General features: G+C 54.0%; 2 protein-coding genes across 2 annotated transcripts; one reads left to right on the top strand and one right to left on the bottom strand.

Annotated features, from left to right (window-relative positions):
• Positions 1-885: 885 nt before the first annotated feature.
• Positions 886-20,410, bottom strand: LOC113626922 (AFG3-like protein 1). The gene is given in 14 exon segments (XM_027118883.1): positions 886-2,112; positions 2,198-2,392; positions 2,474-2,674; positions 3,095-3,210; positions 4,141-4,251; positions 7,099-7,224; positions 7,847-7,954; positions 9,265-9,294; positions 9,297-9,418; positions 9,634-9,770; positions 11,743-12,013; positions 12,699-12,823; positions 13,392-13,460; positions 20,232-20,410. Coding segments are annotated over 14 exon segments (1,989 nt in total). The 5' UTR covers positions 20,394-20,410; the 3' UTR covers positions 886-1,896.
• Positions 20,410-24,199, top strand: CENPBD1 (Putative CENPB DNA-binding domain-containing protein 1). The gene has a single exon (XM_027118871.1). The coding sequence runs from the start codon at positions 21,064-21,066 to the stop codon at positions 22,693-22,695; it is 1,632 nt and encodes a 543-aa protein (XP_026974672.1). The 5' UTR covers positions 20,410-21,063; the 3' UTR covers positions 22,696-24,199.
• Positions 24,200-25,077: the final 878 nt, after the last annotated feature.

Below are 25,077 nucleotides of genomic sequence, written 5' to 3' on the forward strand. Positions count from 1 at the left end.
AGTCTTCCCCCGGGCCGAGTTCCCATCCTTCGCGCTATGGCTTCTGCAGATCTCATTTCCAAACAGCAGGATTAAAACGGCACCCTGTCCTAAGTCTCGCCGACCAGTCTCTTCCTTTCCAGCTGACGTAGGAGCTCAGGCGTGCGGGCCGGGGGTGGTTGCTCCAGGGGCCTCCAGGAGCTCCACGCTCTGGCCCTCCCCCAGCTAAAGCCACTGGGGGTTCCACTGTGACATGCCCTGGGCTCTTATTTGGGTCATATCTCAGGGCCAAGCGCCCTGGCTCTCGAGGCATTAAAGAAGCAAAGACCCTGCCTCCACAAGCCCAGGCTGGAAGAGGCAGAGGTACTCCCGAGAGGCTCTTCCCAGCCTGGGGCAGGTTCCTGGGGAGGCAGCCGCCAGGCAGGGTCCGCCTGTGAGCAGAAGACCAAGGATGAAGCCTAAACCCTGACCGTTTTAACCACCATGAGACGCAGGCCGCGTGCCCCGTGCCGGGCGGTTCCTCCTGCGGGGCTGAGCCTCCCTAACCCGAGATCCTTGGCCAGGCATCGGCCCAGGTGGGGCGATGGCCCAGACAGGGTGCGAGGTGAAGGGGGGGCTGAGGAGACTGGAGGGGGTGCAGGCACGGGGCACGCAGGCAGGGGCGCTGTCCCCAGGGGCGTGCCCTGGACCGGGGGAGGGGCTGCACCCAGTCTCCCAAGGAACAGACCCCCAGGCTCAGGACAACGTGAGTCCTTCCTGGGGTCAAGGAGAGCACCCCACCTCCACCAGAAGAAGCCCCAGGACAGGCCCCTGCAGGACACAAAGCAGCTCAACACACGGAGGCTGAGTGTTCAAGGCTGCGTCACAGGGCGAACCCCGGAGATCTCAGAAATTCAGCAATACACATTTCACAAGCAACGAAGTTGAAAGTGTTTGTCCCAAGCTGGAAACTCTATTTTTGAGGCAAACATAGCAAACGATTTGGCAAATTTCATCCCTGAGGCCCAGCGTGTGGCCATGGCCGGGACAGCAGCGGCGGGCACGTGGGGCGGTGCCCCTGCTCTCGCAGTCAGCCCACATCACCCACCGCAAGGCAGCAGCTGCTGCTACTGTCACAATTCTGACGACTCTGACGCGCTGGCCGTGTTCTGGGGACCCGCGGGGCCATTTCCACTAACCCCGACTCCCCGGGGCTGGGCCCTGGTCTCGCTCCAGGACCAACCGGGGAATGGAAGGCTCAGCCCTAGAGCTTAGCTACGGCCCCCGGTGGCTGTCCTACCACGTGGAGCAACCCAGAGCCCCCTCTCCTGGACCCTAACAACACGGGCCACGAGGAACACAGCTTCCCGGAGACGTAGGGTTGGCAAGGCCCCGACCCTGAGAACAGGGGTGGCTCCGCTGGGGCAGCCCTCAGGCTCAGCCCCCACAGACACCCGCGTGTGGAAGTGGCGAGGCCCCTCCGTAAGGACTGACTGGTCTTCCAGCACCCTGACAGCTGCGTGCTGGGCGCCTGGCTAGTGTCCTCCTTTCCTCAATTCCGAACCTCACCAGACCTGGAGGATTTCTGAACTGGGCCAAAAGCCCCCGCCCCGTCTCTCCCCAGGGCAGGTGAGGTGACCAGCACCGATGTCCCCGCGCTGGGCAGCTCTCCCCGGCAGATGAGCCCACCACCCACCTCGGGGGAGGCCCAGGGGGGTCCTACACACAGGCCCCCAGGGGGCAGGTGCGTTTCGGCCACTGCCCTCCCCTCTGACTCGGGAACAGGGTCCCAGCCCCCGCCTCGGTGGAAGGGCACGTTCTGGGAGCTGGAATCCCCGTGGGCTCAGAGGACCCTGACCTGAAAACACCCATTTGTGATTATCACGCGTTTTAATTTGCTCTCTGGAGATTCCGGAGGCTGCTCTCCAGGCAGGGGCGCTAGGCTGGGCTCTCCTGCAGGGGGCACTCCGTGCCGCCCTCCTCCGGCCCCCAGCACCAGCCCTTCAGCCCCTGGGGAAGGGACGTGTCCTCCAGGCCACCGGTGCCCTCCACGAGCTCCTCGTAGGCGGTCTTCTCCGCCAAGGGTCGGGGCCCAAGCAGCTCCACCATGGCGGCACGCTCCAGCACCTCCTTCCCCAGCAGCCGCCTGCCCACCTGCACACCGGGCCATGTCAGGCCATCCGCTCGGCGCCCCGCAGAGCCCCCGCCCCGACCCTGGGGACGGGCCGGCCCCACTCGCCTCGTCCACCCGCTCCCGGGAGCGCGTCAACAGGTCCAGGGTGTGCGTGTGCGCAGAGCTGACCAGCCGCCGAGCCTCCTGGTCGATGAGCTGGGCCGTGGCCTCGCTGTACGGCTTCTCCACCAGTGCCTTGCCAGGCAAGGGGAGGTCGAAGGACACCTGGCCCAGCTTCTCGCTCATCTCGAACTGCACAATCTGGGGCAGGCGAGGGGCGGGCGTGAGCCTGGCAGACGGTGCCCTGAGCCCCCTTCCCAGCCCCCGCGGACACTGCCTTACCTGGGCGTAGGCACTCTGGGTGACCTTCCTCAGGTCGTCCTGGGCCCCCGTGGTGATCTGCCCGAAGAACAGCTGCTCGGCCACCCGGCCACCCAGCATGGCGCACATGCGGTCGAAGAGCTGCTCCCGCGTGTACAGGTACTGCTCCCTGGGCAGGCACTGGGCATACCCGAGCCCCTTGCCCCGGGGGATGATGGACACCTGCCAGATACGGCAGGCGTGCCCTGTCACCCCCAGGGTCCCCGGGTATCCCGGAGGAGGAGAGGAAACCCTGGGCCCCAGCGCTGACAGGTCGCCCCAAGGATGAACACAGAAACCCCCTCTGTCCCGCCGTCCCAGGAAGCTGTGGAGGAGCCGTGCCGTCAGGGGAAAGTTTAGAGTGAGGTGAGTTTAACGTGGAACCTCCAGGTGTCAGGTGGCCAGCATCCAGACCCCTCCTGGAACCAGCACCCCCCCTCTCTGCCCACCCACCCCTCAGGGAATCGTGTAACAAATTCTAGACGATTACATCCTCAAAGAGTGAAGAGGGCCGCCACCTGGAATGCACCGTGCCCACACAGCACCCCCGGGAGGGGAGTGGGCCCTGAACCACACCGCAGATGCGCAGGGGGATGGGCCAACCTTGAGCAGGGGGTCTGTGTGCTCCAGGAACCAGCCCACCACCGCGTGGCCAGCCTCACGGTAGGCCACCGTCATCTTCTCGCTGGGCTGTAGGACCTGCGTCTTCTTCTCGAGACCTGCAAGTCAAGTTCACGGCAAGAGGCAGAGGACAAACGGACAGCTGAGAGGTGGGTGCCAAGGCCCCATTCTGCACCGCGGGTGTGTTGGGGGCTGCTCAGGGCCTCCGTCTGCCCAGGACAGGCCCGCAGCCTGCCCGCTCCACGCACACCGCTCAGGCCTGCTGGGTACCTGTCCCTCCACACCAGACGCTACACTGCCTTCTGCCCCACCGTGCAAGCGGCAGGTGCCTTTGGGGGCCCGTTTGTAGCCAAGGGGGTTAGCTACTCTCCGTGGCCTGACTGGCAGTGAAGCCGGACGCAGGGAGACCAGGAGCGCTCTCTATGCCGCCTACACCCAGTTGCAGGCAGGGAACAGGGCACAGAGAAGGCACCACGACTCGCGTGAGCTCAGCTTCAGGGCTGGTCAGCTCAGCGGCGCCGCCAGGACAGCGTCGAGCAGCTGTGGCGACTGCCTTGGGTCACTGACACTTGTCTGTGCACACCACACTTCAATAAAACATGAAGCAAAGACAAAGCAGCCCTGCCAACCTGCTGTCTGGAGACGGGCTGGTTCTCACAGCTGTGGGGTGGGATCATGAAGGACAGCTGCTGGCCACACGGACACCTCCCGGACCTCCGTTCCCGGGAGGGCACTCGGGAGACCTCTACCCCACGCTGAAGCTTCCCAAGGAAGCACGCAAAAAACCTGCCTCTCGGCCACGGGCAGCACCCGAACCTGGGTCTGACGCAGCGCCCTGGAGGTTACATCTCTTTGAAATTCTAAATGTTGCTCTAGTAAGAGCACGAAAGCTGCTGGCAGATCCCAAGTCCCAGATTTTGGTCTGGAAAACTGTCCACGACTGCAGCTCACTGAAGTGAAGCTGGGCCCCAGGGTGGGCCCGCTGTGGGTCAAAGCTGGAAACCGCCCCCCAGCACTGCCCGGCTCGCCTCCGACGACCCTCTCAACCGCCTGCTCCAAGCGCTTCTCCTGGACAAAAGGACTCAGGTGGCGGGTGGCGATCAGGGCCGCTTCCTTGCAAACATTAGAAATATCAGCACCTGACCCGGAAAAGGAGAAACAGTCCCATCAGTGCCCCAGGGCGGACTGTTGGAGGAAAATCTCCAGCAGAGGGACCAGAGCTAAACTAGGTCAAGGACGGGAAGGAGAACGAGACCTGCTCTGTCAGTCACCGTTGCTTTCAGCCAGTATTTCGGTTGAACAATTTACTGAGGTATGAGTTATTTAACATAAAATCTATCCGTTTTAAGTGTACATTTCAAACACTTTTGGTAAGTTTATCAAGATGTGCAACCATTGCGCTGATCTCATTTCAGACGTTTCCATCACCGATGTGACGTATGTGGCTAATTCCTGTACACATGCCCAGCCAACCACTAACCTACTTTCTATCTCTATGGATTTGCTTCTTCTGGACGTTTCACATAAATGGAATCACATGATAGGTGGTCTTTTGTGTGCTTCTTTCACTCGACACAGTGTTTTCACGTTCATCTGCTATCGTAGCGTGTATTGGTTATTTCATCCCTTTTCACAGCTGAATGAGGTTCCATCACATGCACAGCCGCCCCGAGGCCTCCACAGGAGATAGCAAACTCCACGGACGCTCAAGTCCCTGATATAACATGGCCAGTACAGCTGGCCCTCTGTACCCACTCTACACACACCTATCCGGTCACGCACCGCTGGACACGGGTGGCCTCTACCTCTCGGCTATTATGAATTATGCTGCTGTGAACATCTGTGTAAAGCCTTTGTGTGAACAAATGTTTTCAATTCTCTTAGATACCGAGGAGTGGAACTGGGGTCATACGGTAACTGTCCTTCACTTCTGGAAGAACTGCCAGGTGGATCCCCGTGGCCACACTATCTGACATCCCCACCAGCACCGTGTGAGCACGGCCGCCTCCCTACAGCCCTGGCGACTCATGCATCTGCCTCTTACGGCCATCCTGGTGGGCGTGAGGCGGCACCACACTGTGGTTTTGATGTGCATTTTCCTACCATCACTGAGCACCTGCTCATATGCTTTCTGGCCACCTGCAGACCTTCTTTGGAAAAATGTTCAAATCCTTTTCCCATGTTTAAATCGGGTTCTTTAAATATTTTGGATTATAAACCCCTACGAGATGCATAATCTGCAAATAGTTTCTTCCATTCTGTGGGCTGTCTTCTCACCACCTCAATAATGTCCCTTGACACACAAAAGATTTTAATTTTGAAAAAGTCTAATTTGTTTTCTCACTTGTTGCTTGTGCTTTAAGAAACCATTGCCAAATCCAAGGTCACGAAGATTTTCTTTTAAGACCTTTATAGTTCTAGCTCCACAGTTTAGGTCTCTTATCCATTTTGACTTGACCGCTGCATGTGGTCTAAGCTCTAGTTTCGTCCTTTTGCTTGTGGACACCGTCGTCCCAGCGCATTTGATTGAACAAACTGTTCTTTCCCCATCAAATGGTCTTCACACCCTTGACAAAAACAACTGACCAAGGACTTCCCTGGTGGCACAGTGGTTGAGAGTCCGCCTGCCGATGCAGGGGACACGAGTTCGTGCCCCAGTCTGGGAAGATCCCACATGCCGCGGAGCGGCTGGGCCCGTGAGCCATGGACGCTGAGCCTGCGCGTCCAGAGCCTGTGCTCCGCAACGGGAGAGGCCACAACAGTGAGAGGCCGGCGTATCGCAAAAGAAAAAAAAAAAAAGTAGTAGCCCCCGCTCGCCACAACTAGAGAAAGCCCGCACGCAATGAAGACCCAACGCAGCCAAAAATAAATGAATAAAATAAATTTAAAAAAACAACAACTGACCGAGATGCACAAGCGCACATCTAGGCTCCCAGTTCTACTCTACTGGTCGACGCCCACCCTTGCGCCAGCAGCCCCCTTCTGTTTGCTGGAGCTTTGTAGTAAGTTCTGCATTAGGGAAGTGTGTCTTCCTTCTCTGCTCTGCACAGACTGTGCTGGCTCTTCAGTCCCCTGGAAGCTCCACGGGGAGGTTAGAATGAGTTTTTCCCTTTCCAGCTTTAACAACGTACAAAGGTTCTGTTCCTACACAGCCCCTCCCACCTCCACAGGTTACTTTTTTTTTTTACGTCGTGTGCCCATTAACACAGACATGTCTTTATGGGTTTAAGCACCTGCCCTTTAAATCATAAAGGGAACACAGAGGAGCTGCAAACCAAAAACACACAGGATGCTGGCCTTTAGGTTTACCTATGCAGTTGCCTCTCCCAGGGCTATTTCCCCACACAGCTTCGAGTCACTGGCCAGCGCCCTTTCATTTCAGCCCAAAGGACTCCAGCATTTCCTGGAGGGCAGGTTTAAATATAGTAAGTTCCCTCAACTTTAAAAAACAATCTAGGAATGCCTTTATTTCTCCTTCCCTATTGAAGAACCGTCTTGCCAGATCCACGGCCTTCTGGCCTCATGGTCTCCAAGAAGAATCGGCTGTTAACCTTACTGAAGACCCGTCCCCACTAGGTGTCCCTTCTGTCTGGTTGGCTTCAACAGTCTCTCGTTATCTCTGACCAACATGAATTACACTGTATCTCAGTGTGGACGTCTCTGGGTTTATCCCTACTTGGAGTTTATTCAATTTCTTGGACGTGGAGACTCAGGTCTGTCATCCAATTTGGGAAGTGCTGAACCATGACCCCTTCAATGGGCAGCATGCCAAGGGGACAAGACGTCACTGCACTATGTTCCCGGGGTGGCAGGAGTTCAAACAGGCACAAGCCAGCCTTGGGGTTAATCATCTCTGAGGCCTCCGATATGTCCGTCAGACTCAAAAGCTCTAAGGACAAGGGTAGCACATGCCAGGACCAAGTGGCACAACCAGATACCACCCACCGACATGTCCAGACCCGCACGGCCCACCTGGCCACACTCACCAGTGAAGCCTGGAGTGAGGGCCGCAAGCTTCCTCGCCAGGGCGTCCTCACTGAGGCTCTCGTCCAACTTGAGTGGACGCAGGTGGACCCTGAAGATGGACGACCTGCCTTTGATGTCAGGGGGGCCTAACAGAGAGAGAGGCACTCAGGGCCAGGGCGGGGCCACCTGCAGCCACTTCACTGCAAGGGCCCTCCCCTGCGTGTCCGTGCTGCACACTTCGCTGTCCGACCCGGGCCAGGGAGCTCCCCGCGGCAGAAACGACCCACAGGTCACGTACGTTCAGCTCTTCAACACATCAAAGAACTTCCTGACCGTGGAGCCTCTGGCCCACGCAAATCCATCCCAGGACAGGGACCCAACCACAAGCAAAACTCTGGCTGCCCTGGCAGCCGGGTGTCCACGCAGGACTCAAGTCCTAAACTCCCAGGATCTCCTCACCAGTGGAAAGGGCCAGGGTGAATGCTTCTCTCGCCAACGGCGCACAGAAAGTAAAAGCCGAAGGATCCAAGTCTGTCACCTCGCTCCCACCTGCATGGACTGCAGCGACCTTCCCCCAGCCCCAAGTACACCTGTTCTTCCCAAAGTGGGGGGCACCCACGCACCTCCACCGTTTTCACAACACTGTATTAACGGCTTTAGGACCCCGATCAAAATCTTCTCCAAATACACAGCTAAAGATCTAACCCAACTTTTAACCCAAAGGAAGGAAAAGCCAAGCCTCAGCACCCAGGCAACCAGCACACTCACCAATGCAAATCTGACGGTCAAACCGGCCGGGCCGCGTCAGGGCCAGGTCAAGGATGTCGGGGCGGTGGGTGCCCGCCAGCACCATGACGCTCGTGGTAGAGCTGAACCCTGGACATGAGAAGCAGGTGAGCCCAAGGAGGGGGCCCAGGCAGCAGGAGACTCTCCTCTTCCCAGGGCTCCTCCCCTGCGCAGCTGGCCCCGTCTTCCCAGGACCCCTGCCACCCACCCCGGAAGCCCCACGCTGGGCCTGCTTCTCCTGCGGGCCCGCAGCCCACTGCACAGGCCGCTCAGTGTGGGGCGGACACTCATGCCCAGGGCTAGCTCTGACCTGTCTCAGGAGGCAACCAGTGGCTCTGGTCCCCGCGGCCCCCAATGCTGACTGAGGCGCACGTGCACTGGTGGGTAACCAGACGTTCCTCAGGCCACGGACGCCCATCCTAATTCATTACTGGTCTATTACGGCCAGCCTCTGACACCATGCGGCGAGCTGCAGGGGCCAGGCAGAGCCTCCACCATCGGGGCCCTGGGCCGCTGCGGAGACCTCCCTCCACCCAGGCCCCGGACGGCTTGCTGGGCTCAGGGAGCCTGACTGGAAGGCAGGCGGGGCGGCGGGGGCCTGAGCTCACCCAGCACTCATCTGCAGAAAGGCCTGCTCACGGGGGCCCTCGGCCACCTCTGGGACCTGGGATTCAGGACCGCTCCCTGATAAGAGGGGCTCCCTGTGCCTCAACTGTGCGTGCAGACGTGTGGTTTCTGCGAAGCACCGGCCTTCCTCCTGGGAGGCTGGGATCGTAGCACGTACTGGGCAGAGGCTGCCACGTGACCAGCCCCCAGGGGAAACCCCACTCCCGAGTGTCACCCAGCCCGCTGCCACGGAAGTAGCTGCATCCTGTGACTCCAGGGCTCCAGAGGCTGTGACCAGCTTCCCTGGCCACCAGGCACCTGCTCCCCACTCAACCGTGGTCCTGAATCCAACTAAACATGGAGTCCTCCCGGCGAATCACCAAACCCTGGGTCATGTCGGGGACCCCAACACAGCCCCAAAGCCAAAGCGACGACAAGACCTGCCAAAGGTCCGACAAAAGCTTCTCCAAATCTGGAAACTAGTAAGAACGCCTAGACACTTCCCGCGAAGCTTCGGCAGGGCTGCCGGGCTGTCACGCGGAGCTGGGACCTCCCCGAGCAGTGGTCCCCAGGGGGGAGAGCGGAGAGGGGTTCTGGGCCAGGAGGCGGCCCGGGTCAGAGGCCAACGTGGAAGGAGCCTGGGTGTCGGTCCCGTCCTGCGCTGAGCTCTGAGGGCAGCTCCCTCCACTGTGTGTGCCGAAAACAGCCTTCCTCAAAACACAGCAAGCAGGGGTTCTCGCCCGGGAAGGTCCCGCACAGAGGAAGGCCTGGGGGACGGTCGTGCAGCCGCTCACCGTCTAGCTCCACGAGCAGCTGGTTCAGGGGTTCTCCTGCTCGCTCTGGCCCCCAAAGTGCCCACGGCCTCAATTCCTGCCCATCGCGTCAATCTCCTCAACGAACAAGACACAGGGAGCATTTATTCAGGCCATTGCATACACGTCACGGACGTGAAACAGGAGTCCGTGGGTGGCAGGGTCTGCTTTGCCACTGGTACCAACACAGGACTAAAGAGCTCACCAAGCTAAGCCCTCGCCTCTGGCACTCGATTCTCATCTCAGCTGCTCTGCCTGCCCGCCCGGGTCCCCCTGCACATCTGTGCTCTGCGCCTGTTGCCAGGGTCCCACACGAAGCCCAGGGCAAGGACAAGGGCGCATCCGCCTACCCGAGCTGGACCGACGCCGACAAACATTTCCAGGAACTCGGACCCGTTCACGGTGATGAAGGGCACACTGGCCTCCCCTGCAGTCGCCTTGGCGAGAAGCGTTTTGCCGGTACCAGGAGGACCAGTGAGCATGGCTCCCTGAAACAGAAAGGCAATGCCTGGTTCTGAAAGGGTACAGACGGAGCCGAGGAGACAGTCACATTCTACTGAACAGGCGTTTTCTAGGCCTGCTCCACGCGGGTCGGCTAAGGTTTGCTTTCGGTGTGATACTTCCTGCTTGTAAAGTGAACGCACGTTCACCATGAAATGTTCAAACGCTGCAGACATGGGAAAGCCCCCCACACCCCCAGTCCAGCCGAGCAGGTTATCTCTTCAGGCAACGCTCCCAGGGCAGGGCTCGTTGGATCTCGCGGTCTGATGTTTAACGGTCTTTGCCAAACTGCCCTACGAAACACACCAACTCACACCAGGACGAACAAGAGCCCACGCCCCAGACCTGGTCACGTGATTCTGTCCAGCTCGTCCACCGGCAGCTGTGAAGGCGGCACCTGTGTGTGGTCACTGGCACCTGTGCCTCCTGATCGACAACCTGCCTTTTTCTACGCTTACTTAAGGTTGAAATTCGTAATTCACGCCCCAGAAACACACCTCAGTGCTCCTTTCGGGGTTACCATTACACGTGAAAAACGAGGAGAGATTTAAACGGGGCTCCTATTGCTCCATTTCTAGTCGAGGGTGTGGGTTAATATCTACTTATTTCAAAGGAGACTCTAAGGTTGTTTTTTTAAGTCTTTAAGGACAAAACTAAAATACGTAAATGGAGGGAGGAGGGAGCCACAAAACTCAAAACCACAAGGCGTCAGGGCCCCACGTCCCCGTGAACGTGGATGCGGATTCGCAGAGGGTCTCCTCAAGGCAGGGCACCTTCTGTGCCCCCCACACCCAGCTTTCCAGCCAGCTCTCACCAGGTGGTCAGACAGAAGTACAAACCTCCTGCCCACAAAGCCCCAGCGGTCAGTCATGCTCTCCTGTTGTTCAGGGCACGCTGGGGGAAGCACGGGGCCACCAGGAAGGTCAGTGAGGTGAGCACCACCCACCCGAGAGCTCGGAGCCTGGTCCAGGGCCCAGGGACGCCTCGAGGGGTCTGTGAATCTATTCCGTGTGAGACGCAAACCTTTCTGGGAAAAGGACTCACAGCTTCAGCCAGGCCCTCAAAAGGTCGATGCCCAGGGGCACCCACAGGTAGAGGAGTGGCCAGAATCACCGTAGCTCCACTTCCTCCGCACAGCACCCCAACCTGCGTCCACACCGCACACCTGTCCCACTGCTTGCTCGTGGGCTTCCCGAGAGGCAGCTGCATCTGATCCCAGACCCATTACGAGAGTTGTACTTGAGAGTTTGTTTTTTTTTTTTGGCCACACTACACTGCTTGCAGAATCTTAGTTTCCCAACCAGGGATTGAACCCGGGCCATGGCAAGGTAAGCCCCAAGTCCTAACCACTAGACCGCCAGGGAATTCCATGTGCTTATTTTAATTATATACTTTGATAATAAGTAATGGTAAAGAAAGCTGTTTTTTCAAAAACAAAGTTGAAGGCTTTAGATAATAAAGTAATAAAGGCAAACTGTTAAAGAAAAATGCTGTCAAACTGAATGGATAGAAAACTGAAAGAGTAAGAAAAAGTCATAAAAATATAGGATCCTGCACTCAGATTGCTTCTACGTTCTCAGTTCATTTTAAAGAAACAAAACTAGAGACGTTAATTGCTTTGTGCAAGATATTTAACAGAGGATTTGATCACTGGGGCCAAACTCAAAGGAAGGCCTGTGCTCTAAACGAGACACCACACCAACAAAGACGTATGTTTGCGCTTGAAGGTGAAATAAACACACTCCGGGTGGGCGTGCACTGTCCCTATGATTCCAGTTTTATAGTTTAAAACAGCTGATCAGATAAGAGGATTTTCACTTTACTACTCTGCAAATGCGATTTCCACTCTCCACTGTGATTAATAAGACACAGTATCATTACCAAAAGCTACACTGTCCCAGCTCTGTCCACAATGAACCAGGGCGAAGCTCAGAGCATCATGTTTTCTCAAATCAGTACCTTTGGAATTTTGGCCCCGAGGTCCTGATACTGCTTGGGATTCTTCAGGAAATTCACAAACTCCATGATCTCCAACTTGGCTTCTTCGCAACCAGCCACGTCTGCAAAGCGCACGCCGACGTTGTTCTTCATGATCTTGGCTGTGGTCTCGCCAACGGTAAAGAGGCCCCCTCCTCTTCTGCCATGCCCAGCCCCCATCGGGCCCCTCCTTGCGACATAGAGGAGGATTCCGATCAGGAGAAAGGTGGGCACCAGGCTTCACAAGAAAGACCTAGAAAGTCCAAGAAAACCATCTGTCACATTCCCTTGAGAGACAAGCCAGAAACACTGCCTCCAGGCCATGAACAGCGGACGGCTCCAGAACTTGGTTTTGCTACACAAAAGGGAACAGTTTTTTTTGTGTGTTTTTTGCGGTACGCGGGCCCCTCACTGTTGTGGCCTCTCCCGTTGCGGAGCACAGGCTCCGGACGCGCAGGCTCAGCGGCCATGGCTCACGGGCCCAGCGCCTCCACGGCATGTGGGATCTTCCCGGACCGGGGCACGAACCCGTGTCCCCTGCATGAGCAGGTGGACTCTCAACCACTGCGCCACCAGGGAAGCCCCAACAGTTTGTTTTTTAATGTGCCAACCTGTATATGCAGCCTCCCCCATCCACGCACACCTACCTGCTCGATTTCACCTGTGGGGCGGGCAGGGCAGCTGCGGCCCCTCCCTCAGAACCCCTCCAGACCCAGCACAGCCTCCCCGCAGCTGAACCCTTCCCGGCCCACTGCACAGTCCTCAGGCTGCCTAGCTAAACATTTCCCCGATCAATTCTTTCCTCAATAAAAACAGAGCCAACAAATTTATCTTCCACCACAGACACTGTGACTATCGGAGAACGCCTGTAACACGCCTGAGCAGGTACAGCAGGAAGTGCTGCGTGGCCAGTACCGGGCCCAGCTGCGCCCACTCACCCATCGCTCTCGGTGGTGTAGACCACGGCCGTCTGCTCCGGGAGCTCCATGCCCAGTTCCCAGTGGACGGTCTCCAGGTTGCGCTCGAAGGTGTGCACGCTGCCGATGTTGAACCACACAAACTTCTACAGAGACCAAGGCGCCAGGCGCTGTAGGGGGTGCCCCCCACAGCCGCCACCCCTCCCCAGCGCCTCTCCCAGCAAAGCCCGGAGCAGCTCTGACAGGCCACCTGTCCTGGCCCCAAACCACAGGCTTAGGTCTGAGGTCGAAGTATAAATGCCCATCGACAGCTGACGTCGCCTTCCTCCGTCATTTTATTCTTCCCCCTTCCAGATCTCAGCTGGCAGCTGGCACGTGTTACTCGGCAAAACTGAAGCACTGTTATAGCTTTATGAGGGTCCTGCGCTACTCGGAAGACTGTTCCTGTCGTGTCACCAAAACAAACGAGCACAAGTGGGTGCTGGAAAGTGAAACCAGGGAAGGCATTTCTCTAAAAAAACAGAAAACTATACCTTCTTTTTGGCCACGAGGCTTGCGGGATCTTAGTTCCCTGACCAGGGATTGAACCTGCACCCTTAGCAGTGAGAGCTCAGAGTCCTAGCCACTGGACCACGAGGGAATTCCCAGAAAACTACACCTTACGCTAAAACCAAAACCTACGTCTAGGACACCGGCCTTGAACCCAGCCCTCACCTCAGACGATGTCCCAGGGGCAGTAATAACACCCACAAACTGTTTGTTCACGACTTCCAGCCGGTCCACCTAGAAAAGAGACGAGCAGTCAGAAGAGCTGAGGTCCCAGGCAGGGCACGGCATAGCAACCCTGGGCCTCTTCCTCAGACGAGCCTCACACACACGGGCTGCGCCTCTCTCCGAGGGCAGCTCACACTCCGCAGGACAGGTCTTGGTTTTGTTTCCTACTAACATGGACAATTTTAGCCTGGGATTATTTTAATAAACAGGAACCAATGCAAGAAGAGGGATTAAAATGTGGCACATCTGAGCACTAAGCCTCCAAACTGGCTTTAAAAATCCCAAAGGAGGGCTTCCCTGGTGGCGCAGTGGTTGAGAGTCCGCCTGCTGATGCAGTGGACACGGGCTCGTGCCCCGGTTCGGGAAGATCCCACATGCCGTGGAACGGCTGGGCCCGTGAGCCATGGCCGCTGAGCCTGCGCGTCCGGAGCCTGTGCTCCACAGCGGGAGAGACCACAGCAGTGAGAGGCCCGCGTACCGCAAAAGAGAAAAAAAAAAAAAAAAATCCTGAAGGAGGGAAGTTCCCTAGTGGCCTAATGGTTAGGATTCTGGGCTTTCCAGGTTCAATCCCTGGTCGGACAGCAGGCACCACAAGAAAACAGTGCCGACGAGAATGAAAGTGCAGCGCCAAGGCCTGCTAGCTGCTGTCGCCTAAACAGCCCGCTGCCCAGAAGGCACAAGCCCTCTGGGGAGCTTCAGACATGGCCTGCTGTCAACACCACCATAACCACTGGAAACACCACACCTCCTCCTGGAAACAATGGGAAAACTGAGGATTGCACGCCAAGGACACGATCCTGAGTGTGGAACCTCACCACCACCCGACGCCTGTAACACAGCTGAAACCACAGCAAACAGGACTCCAGGTGACTGCCCACCCTGGCTTCTCCGCCAGCACGCGGAGCCCCAGCCAGCCAGGCCCCGCCAGCTCTCAGGTTCATGGAGGCGAAGACATGGCGCATCCTCCCTGCCCCGTGGGACCCCTGCCCAGCTGATCCCTCACACTTCCCCCAGCGCGGTGCACCACTGCCGGAGTATGCAACAGGACAGTCAGACAGAGGGTGTAAAAGAGTGAGCAGCTCTGCTTTCAGACTGGCCAGGAGGATCAAAAAAAAAGGCCAGCCTGAGTTAGCAGATGGTGATTTCTTTCTTTATACTTTTTATTTCCCCAAATTTTTTTGCAGCAAGCATGTATTACATCTGTAACCAGGAAAAAAAACAATGCTGTTTTAAAATGAAGATTGCTGGGACTTCCCTGGTGGTCCAGTGGCTAAGACTCCGCGCTCCCAATGCAGGGGTCCCGGGTTCGATCCCTGGTCATGGAACTAGATCCCACATGCCACAACTAAGAGCTCGCGTGCCGCAACTAAGGAGCCCGAGTGTCATAACTAAGAAAGATCCAGCACACGGCGATGACGATCCTGCGTGCTGCAACTAAGAGCCAAATAAATATTAAAAAAAAAAAAAGCATTCCCCTGAGTAAAGAAAAGGTGGGCACACAGAGGCTTGAGACAAAAATCACTTTCTCCACTAGGCAATCCATCCACAGCCAGCCAACAACAGCAGACGCAGGGCCTGAGCACAACATTCACACAAGTTCCAGGATAAAAGCCCGAGCTGCCCCACGACGTACATGGCCCCACTGCAGCAAGCCCAACGCAAAGCCATGGAAGCCCGAAGGCCAGAATGATCCCAGGAACAGCCAGACATATTATAGGATAGAGGGAAGATGTGCATAAACATTAAGGACAAAACACGAGCCTTCAAAGAAGTCTTACGTTTGTAGCGAATCATGTAAGCACTCCTCCCAACGAGCTTTCATGGGCCCCGCTCCACTTCTTGCTCCTGGCTACCCGAACAGGAGACATTTCCCAGGAGAAACACACCCGCTGAATATTCACTTCACCCACCCACATCACCAAACTACGCTATAACTTCACAAACAGATTTGTCGAGGCTTCAGATCCACACAAGCTATGGAGGTGCTGAGCCCCGAAGACAAAGGGAGGGAGGGAGGCCACGTCCACAAACGAGTGAAGGGAAGGAAATACCAGGCCCACCCACACACGGGCCACCGGCCGCTCACCTCCCCAGACTAACTCAAAATCAATGAACGCTTTAAAAAAATAATAATAAAAAAAAAAAAAAATCCTCCAGTGGGGACTTCCCCGGCGGTCCAGTGGTTAGGACACTGTGCTTCCACTGCAGGGAGCAAGGGTTCAATCCGTGGTCGGGGAACTAGGATCCCACATGCTGCACGTGTGTCCAAAAATAAATTAATTACTTAACTTAATTAAAGAATTAAAAAATTCTCAAATGTACAATTTTGACAATCTGATTTGTCAAGTGTCCCTTTTACCATTTTGTTTTCGTTTTTGTTTTTGTTTTGGAGCTGTTGGTTTTCTAAGTCTGGGTTTCTTCTACTCCTCTTAAAGAACTTCTCAAACCCACTGGGACAAAATGATGAGGTTCTGGTACTTTAAGAGCACACACCACACTCACAAAAGTAGCCATACTGTCAACCCAGGAGAGGCAGAGTAAGGGAGAAGCGGGTTTTCTTCCTGACTTCAGCTTGGTGAGACCAGCACGCGCCGCCATGTCCTAACTGCCTTCTGCTCTGCACTGCACACAGGGTCTCCCGAGAAGCGTTGAGCACAGCCCACAGCCCGCCCCCGGGGGCACACGTGCCCCAAACTAACTGCAGTCTACACGAGATCTCTGTTCTGCTTTCCAAACGTGAGACTCAGCTTGGCCCTCAGATGTGCAGAAACAAAGGTTTGTTCCCATGCATCGCCAAAGATTCACCCAGCAGCAACTTCCTACTGAAAGAGTTTCTCTTTCACCACCTACACCGATAGATCAAAACTGTAAAGACGTGGGGCAGGTAACCCAGAAATGGGGAGAGCTAAGTGTGACTGAATGTGGAAGCCAGAAAACGAGAGGTCCAGGCCTCCTGAGCCATCATGCACCCTGTCCCCACTCCCCATGATGCAGGACACCAAGGAAGCCACACTCGCCTCGGTTCCTGTGACCTTATGCTGCCAACGATGGTAAGAGAAAGACAGGTACCTTTGGGTGGTTTTGAACACAGCCACTGGGAAACTGACGTCTGTCTCTTCCACAGAGCCAACTGCTGAAAGCGGATTCCCAGGAGGCACTGAAACGGGAAAGAGAATTAGCTTCCCCTGCAATCCGATGGGGCATCTTCTCACAGCGGCAGTTACAGGCGCAAAAGGACCAGGATTTGGGCTGGGGTGTAAACCTAAGTCCTTTATCTGCTTTATCTCATTAAAAATATGATTCAAACAGGAGAAGAAGAAACTAAATGCAATGCAGAGGTACACGAAGAATTTTTTTTTAATTTATTTATTTTTTATTTTTGGCTGCGTTGGGTCTTCGTTGCTGCACTCGGGCTTTCTCTAGTTGCAGCGAGTGGGGCTACTCTTTGTTGCGGTGCACAGGCTCCTCATTGCGGTGGCTTCTCTTGTTGTGGAGCACGGGGCTCTAGAGCACAGGCTCAGTAGTTGTGGCGCACGGAGTTACTTCCTCCGCGGCATGTGGGATCTTCCCAGACCAGGGCTCGAACCCATGTCCCCTGCACTGGCAGGCAGATTCTTAACCACTGCGCCACCAGAGAAGCCCCATGAAGAATTTTTATAGCTACAGCTGTCAAAAAACAAAACAAAACAAAACTAATCACTTCCTGCCTGAGGCAATTTTAGTCACTGAAATTTTTACAGCCTCAAAAACAAACAGTATTCTAACATTAAAATCATATGAAATTTAAAAAGCAGAGTATTATGATTTATCTTTGATCAGCCACAGGTTAGTATTTTTGTCAGGAAAGCAAATGTTTTTCCTAGACGTTGTATTTTCTATAGTTCCCAAAGAGGAAAACAACACTTTTTACCATAAGCTGATAACAACACTTAACATCAATTCAGGACAGAACTAGAGACAATTTCGGTTTTTCACTATCACAGGTCAAAAGCCATTACAGCAAAAACGAGCACAATAAAAGCCACCATACTAAAAAACAAGCTCTAAGCACACTCACTAACCTACTACTAACTGTATCCAAAAAAACCCCAACCTAACCAAAGATTTGGATTGTTCCCAATATTTTGTTACAGTGAAACTGGATCCACAGGTGACGACACTTGCGTTATTCCAGTCGTGCCATCTTTCATGGTGAGGCAGGCTATTCCCCAAAGCAAACTCATTCCCTAGTGATTATTAATTTGCTCGTAAGCCACATTATTCACACATCCCTATCAAAGGCCACAGAGCACTAAAAAGTAAGGTAAAGCTATGAGAAAGATACTAAAATCAGGGAAAACTCCAAACAGGGAGGCTCAGGAAGGAGACATGGCGGTTAACAGTGATGAGGCTCCTGGAGCCTCTGCGCCATGAATGCCACCTCCCCACCGTCGCAAGTCACCGCGCACAAGGGGACCAGAACCTGATGTCACAAAGGCTGTCACTGTGAGGGGAAGTCTAGGCAAAGGCGCAGAGAAGGTGGTGGTCCTGGGCCCTGGTTGGGTGCCAGGCGCTTCGGTCACCTCCTCCGCTCTTCAGTGCCCACCCTGAGGAAGCAGGTGCTGCCATCCCCCTGCGGGGTGGGAACGCAGAAGTTCAGAGAGGCTGGTGAGCGCCTGAGGTAAGGTCACTGGGAGCTGGAGGTGTGTGACGAGGATTCTGGCGCCCAGTCTCGCTGTCAGGCGGCCTCCAGCCCTAGAAGGACAAAGTATGATCTTCAGGCCTCCAAAACTTGAGAAAATATCCAATTCCTTTATTCTAATTTATAACTTAGTCTTTTTCTGATTTGGTTAGGGGACCACATTAGGTCAGATGCAGCTCTCAAAGACAGGGGTCTACCACCCATTCTTGGTGTTTGGATATGCAAAGCCCACACGTGAAGCTGTGCACAGCAAGTCTCCCTTTAACAAGCAAAGTACCACGGTCCTTTCTTTGTAAGATCACAAATCAGGTGACCCTGGCACACAGGTACAGCCCCACCAGCCGCCTGTGAATCTGCCCACAGCTCAATCCTCACTTCCTTCAGAAGTCGATTACCCCGCCTAAGATAACGTGACATTTACCCTCCTCCACCCCTTCTCTTCGTTCCCTACTTCCTTTGTTCTGCTTCCTCTTCCTTCATACCTCATATAACCGCCTAACATGCTACGGACACATTTGTTGTCTTGTGTGGCAGGAACCATGTAGGAAGCTCACTGAATGAAAAAATAACTCATAGAAACTTCCAGAACATAAGCTTCCCCTTGAGGAGTGCTGACTATAGTTGAAAGGGCACATCTTTTAAACTATAAAGCAGTCTGCTACTTCATCTCCAGCCTTCACATGCCCCCCTCAGCCTACAAGTCACCAAGCCCTCAGAGGAGAGCAGCTCATGGGGCAAAGCCCTTGCCTGTCCTGTTCCCTGTGACATGCCCTGGCTAGCAGACTCCACAGATGAACAGAACAGCTCAGTCTGGGGAGGAACCCAAAGATCATGCAACTTCCTCCCTTCATAACTAAAGCCACTGAGGTCCACGGAATTCATGACACACCTGTGCTGCACCCCGTCAATTACTGCCTTCCACCCGGTTAACAACTAGAACAGCTCCCTGCAATGCTGAGTGCCACGTGGCCACAGGTGAAAGGCTCTGCTTTCACTGATATTGCGGAAACAACCTGAAACTGACGTGCACCAGCTCCGAAATGAACAGAGATGAGAGGGAAAAGTTCACTCCTTAAGACAGGACAGAAAATGAACCCATGGAACCCTTCTCTGTCTTTCAATACTGTCTGAAAACCAAGATAACTTTCTCCGATCAAAATCCGGAGGCTCCACATTAGTCCCTCAGAAAAGAATTCAATGTGATCACTGCTCCCTGGGATGTACAAAAACAAACCTTAAAATATGGTGTATTTCAGAGTATCTAACCCACGGGAAGGCGTACAATACAGGAGTATCTAAAAGCGAAGATGCTGACCAGTTGTGGCCTTACGTTTCCTCGCCTATAAAATAGAGTTAGAACAGCTCCTACCTAAAGGACGGGTATAAGACTTAAAGGAGACAGTCCCCGTAAAGCCCTTAGCACGGAAGCCCTCAAAAAATATTAGTTATGATTAGAGTGGCAGAACTGGACTGGACGAATGCTGTTCGAATAAAAACCACATAACACTTGACAAAACTCTTTCACGTCCGTCATCATAACGGAGAGCAACCCTGCGAGATAGTGCAGAAGTCATATCACCGCTGAGCCCAGGAGGAAACCACCTCGCGGTCGGAGCGGGCGCCCGAGGAGACACGGTAGGTTCGCAGCGGAGCGAGGCCTGAACGCAATTCGCTGCACGCGGCTCTTGGGAGAGCGGAATGAGGACGCGCGGGCAGTGGGCAGGGCGCTGAGAGGCAGCGGGAACTTTCGAAGAAAAGGGCGGGGGCTCGGAGGACAGACGGAGACCGGTTCGGGCGAGCGTCAGCCTGCTCAGCCGCGGGGATGGGCTGGAGCCCCGGGGCCAGCCGGCCGGGGGTGTGGTCGCCGCCGCCGCGCCTCCGCCTCTCGGTGCCCGGGTTCCCGCACCCGGTTCCCGCGCCCCGCTCCCCCGCGCTGGCCGGGGGATGTGGTAGCCGCCGCCACACCCCCGCTACTCGGTGTCCCGGTTCCCACACCCGGTCCCCGCGCCGGCCGGCGCAGCTGGATGGCGTCATCGCGGCGTCGAGCGCAGCCACCGCCCCTGCCGCCCAGAACCGGAGGGCAACGCCTCCCCGCTCACCTGCTGGGCGGTTCCGAGGGCCCTCACGCCTGCCCCAGCCGTCCTGCCGCTTCGTGGGCCACCGCCGCATCGCCACAGCACGGCGAGCGGCACGGCCACCTCCCTGCTGCCGGCCGCCGCCACCAGCCACTGCAACATCCAGTGCAGCGGCAAATAGGTCATAGGGCGCCACACCCCCAGCCGACCTCCGGGTGCCTGACGCATGCGCGGTGAGGCCAAGACGACGGCGCGGGGACCTCTCCTTAGGTGTCTACTCTACGGCCTGACGCGGATCTCAACCTGCGCGCCGCCCTGGCCCGCGGTGACCGACGCGAGCGAGGTGCTGAGGGGACATCCAGCGCCCTTAGATTTATTTTAAATCCGGCGTCTCCAAGGACAGGTATTTCCGGGGTCCTCCATGGGAAGCGGCTCACAAGAGCGATCGCCGGCCCGCCAGGCCCAGCCCGGGGGCTCCTGGTGGTCCCGGCGCCGCGCTAGGAACCGGTTCCGGGAGGAAGCACAGCACTGGGGCTGAGTGTGCTGTGCAGCCTACTGCCGCTCACCGAGTTGTTTCTGCGTCACGGAAACCCACGCGTGCTGTCCAGGGAAGTGGACGCTCTGATCGACGCCAGAGGGCCACGCTGGGCGCCCTGGAGCCCAGAATGAACCGGCCTGAAACTGGGCAGTGTCGTGGGCCGGCCTGTGCTGACCCTTCCACGTCCCCCGGGACGGCAGCCTGCGCCTCCTCGAAGCCCCACTTTCTCTTCCCCAAGTTCTGCAAGGGGGCATAGAATAACCACAGGCTTTCTCGCACCTGGGACTGCTGTTCTTTTAGTACATTCCGGAGGCAAAGATGCCTGGGAAAAGGCCCCGAAATGCGACGGCCATCCCGAGTGCCAAAAGGGAACGGAAAGCAATTACCCTCGACGTGAAATTAGAAGTGTTAAGACGGTTTGAAGTGGGTGAAAAGCTCAGCCAGGTCGCAAAGGCGTTAGGCCTTGCTGTCTCTACAGTGGCGACAATCCGAGATAACAAAGAAAAAATCAAAGCGAGTTCACAAATAGCTACTCCGTTGAGAGCCTCCCGTTTGACTCGCCACCGAAGTGCAGTCATGGAGACGATGGAGCGGTTGTTGCATGTGTGGCTTGAAGACCAGAGCCAGCGAAACGTGCCCCTGAGCGTTACCGTTATTCAGGAGAAGGCTAAGAGTTTGTTTGATGACCTACAGCGTGAACAAGGGGAGAGCTCTCAAACAGCAAAGTTCAGTGCAAGTAAAGGGTGGTTTGTGAGATTCAAGGAACGCCACTGTTTGCCCCACTTCAAGATGAGCAGCGCGGCTCCTGGTAAGGAGGATGTATATCCAGAAATCCTGAAAAGCATCATCCAAGAAGGTGAGTACACCCCCCAGCAAGTGTTTAATGTAGATGAGACAGGGCTTTATTGGAAAAGAATGCCTGAAAGAACGTTTATTTCGGTAGAAGAGAAAGCTGAGCCCGGGTTTAAATCATCCAAAGATCGCTTGATGCTGCTGCTTGGCGGCAATGCAGCTGGGGACTTTAAGTTGAAGCCCTTATTGGTGTACCACTCAGAAAACCCCAAGGCTCTGGAGGGGTACTCCAAGCCCAATTTGCCTGTGATTTGGCGTTCCAATAAAAAGGCCTGGGCAACCAGGAGCATCTTTCATGAGTGGTTCACATACTTTTTTTGCCCTGCCATTGAAAAATACTGTGCCCAAAATAATCTCACCAACAAAGCACTGCTCATCTTAGACAATGCACCATGCCACCCAGTAAATTTGAGCGATCTGTCTGATAATGTAAGAGTGGAATATCTTCATGACAATACGGCTGACTCCATCCAGCCCATGGGTCAAGGTGTGGCCTCTACCTTCAAAGCTCATTACCTGAGAAGGACTTTTGAGCACATCCTAGAAGCAACAGATGGGGACGATACAGCTGAGATCAGGGAGTTTTGGAGAAAGTACAGCATCGTGGATGCCGTGGACAACATTGCAATAGCTTGGGAGGAGCTCAGGCCAGCAACAATGAACAGTGTGTGGAAGAAGATTTGGCCCGAGTGTGTTCAGTTCCAGAGTGTTTCCCAAACAGACAACATTGCCCAGGTTCAACAAAATATTGTGACCCTTGCCAAGAGTGTGGCCCTTGGAGAGGTGGGAGAAGCTGACGTGGACCAGCTGCTGCAGTCCCACGAGGAGGGTCTCTCAAATGAGGAGCTGGTGCAGCTGGAGCAGGAACCGGCGGGAGAGGAGGAGGAGGGTGAAGAGGCTGCACCTGCCCTGCGCCAACTAACCACACGGGAGCTGTCAGCAGCCTTCTCACATTTCGAGGCTGGCTTGCAGGTCCTTACCAGTAACAGCCCTGATGATGCGTGGAACCTGAAAGTTTCGAGAGCAATCAACGATGCAATAAGCTGCTATAGGGACCTGTACAGTGAGAAGGAGTGGCGCTCAAAGCAGCTCTCCTAGGCGACTCGGTGTGTGACCAGACGCGACGGGGTGACCTCCTGGGCGAGGCCCAGCCAAGCCTCTGCTTTCAGGTGTTTAGTATCCCTGGAAACCCTGCTTCTGGTATTTTCATTTTGACACGTAAGAGCATCAATTTTGGCATTAAAATTTTACCTAAATATGTGCTTTAAGAAGATTGAATGAAAGAAAATCCAGGAAAAGTTATTTAAAACAAACTACAAGGAGACTATCCCCGGTAGACATTAAAGCACACTATAAAACCTCTCTGATTGAATCAGGGAGATATTCAGACCTGTAGAATACAATAGAAAGTCCAGAAATAGATACAGATAGGCTTTTTTTTTTAATAGTGCAGGACAGCTGGTTAAAATTTGGCAAAAGATAGTTAATTCATAACTCACAGCATACACAAGAATAAACAAACAGATGAGGGATCTAAATGGAAAAACTGAAACCATGGAAGTACTACAAAACACACGGATGAATGTCTTTGACTTGGGTGTTGGGAAGATTTTCTAGGACTCAAAATCTAGAGGAAATTTAAGATTAATCAGTTTAACCATATGAAAAGGTAACAAAACTTTTCTATGAGGATAAAATACAAGGTCAAAGGCAGATGACACACTGGAAGAAAATTTCTTACAGATAATGGGCTAATATCCCTCATAAGTGAAGGACTGTTAAAGATTGAGAATACCAAAAATCCAATAGAAAAGTGGGCAAAACATAGAATTCATAAATAAGTAAACTAGATCCTGAAACATAAGCTTGACCTCAAGAGAAATGCAAGTGAAAGCTATACAGATACCATTTCTCATCATTCAGATCGGCAATGATCAAAAAGTGTGACTGCACATTCTCTTGGTGTGGCTGTGGCGTTACTGGCACCCTCATTCATTGCTGGTGAGAGTGCAGGTTTGCACATCCCTTACCGAGGGGCATTGAACACTAGTGAAAAATATATTTCTTTTGATTTAGCAATCCCACTTTTAGGATTATACCCTAAAGATACACTGACAACAAAAGAAAATGTATGTGCACGGATTATTTGTTGCAGCCTTGTTTGTAACTGCAAGAGCTACGGAACAGCCTGAAGAGTCTCGAGTGAAATAGTCACATATAAAATGGCACCTCCACACGGTGGAATGTAAGACAGTTGTAAATGATGATAGCTACCATAATAGTAGAATAAGGAAGAACTCAGCTGATGTGGAGTGGTTTCCAGGATATATTATTAATTGAAAAAAAGCAACGTGCAAGAGTAGAGTGTGCTACCTTTTGTGGAAGAAAGAAGGGAAAATAAAATACACACGTATCTTACTCCTGTACGAAAAGAAACACAGGAAGGAGAAACTGGAGACTAAAGAGATTGGTTATGGGGGTGGGGGGGAAATGTAACTTTTGTACCTTTTGGGAAGTTCTGATTGGGGAACCATGTTAACATATTGCACAAACAAAAGTAAACAAGGGTAGGGAAATAAAACAGTGGAGTATATGAACGGAACTGTGTTGCGCATGAATTGCGTATCCACAACGAAGGGGGAGAAACACCCAAGTAAATTTTAAACACCTTATTTTGACTATATGCCCTCAGACTAGAGACAAAAAAGAATCTAAACAAATATTAAACGCTTGTTAGTAGCCTTGTTTTTCACCAGCATAGGTGAGCAATGCCGAAGGTGCTTTGTGTGTACTCTAGGATTGAGCAAATGAGTATATTATGGATAATGGAGCCGGGTCTCTCACTGTCAAGCAAGGGAATTGCAAATACGAAAAAGGGAAAGAATGACTCTTGTGTTGTTTTGAAATTGGAAGTATCAGTGTAAACTCATGGTTTTTAATATGTTTATAGACCAATAAGGAAATGGACATGCAGTACTATTTCCTACCCCAGCCATGAGCGTAACCAACAACCACATCTTGTTTCCTGAGTGCCATGCTCCACCAGAAGGTTCTGGGGCTCCTCAGAAACATGACTGGTTCCAGGGCTGGGACTGGGGAAATTACAGAATAAGCCTGGAAGACCTTGCTACGCTGGAAAGGAAGCAAATGCCTAAAGAATGCCAGGAACATGTCAAAAGGACACAGGAGACAGGGGGACCAAAGCATCTCCAGGAGTAGGACAGATGACACACTACAGACACAGCATCACTTCTGTGAAAATCCCACCAAAAGTGCAAAGCCCAAATTCAATCAGAAAAACCCACACTGAAGGAAAGTCTTCAGAATAATTAGCCTGTGCTTTTCCTTTTTTTTTTTTTTAATTAATTTATTTGGCCGCGTTGGGTCTTCGTCGCTGCACGTGGGCTTTCTCTAGTTGTGGTGAGCGGGGGCTCCTCTTCCTTGCAGCACGCGGGCTTCTCATTGCGGTGGCTTCTCTTG

The sequence above is a fragment of the Aethalodelphis obliquidens genome, unplaced genomic scaffold (genome assembly GCF_003676395.1).
Source record: "Aethalodelphis obliquidens isolate GAN/ISIS:26980383/991018 unplaced genomic scaffold, ASM367639v1 scaffold20, whole genome shotgun sequence".
NCBI classification, from domain to species: Eukaryota; Metazoa; Chordata; class Mammalia; order Artiodactyla; family Delphinidae; genus Aethalodelphis; species Aethalodelphis obliquidens.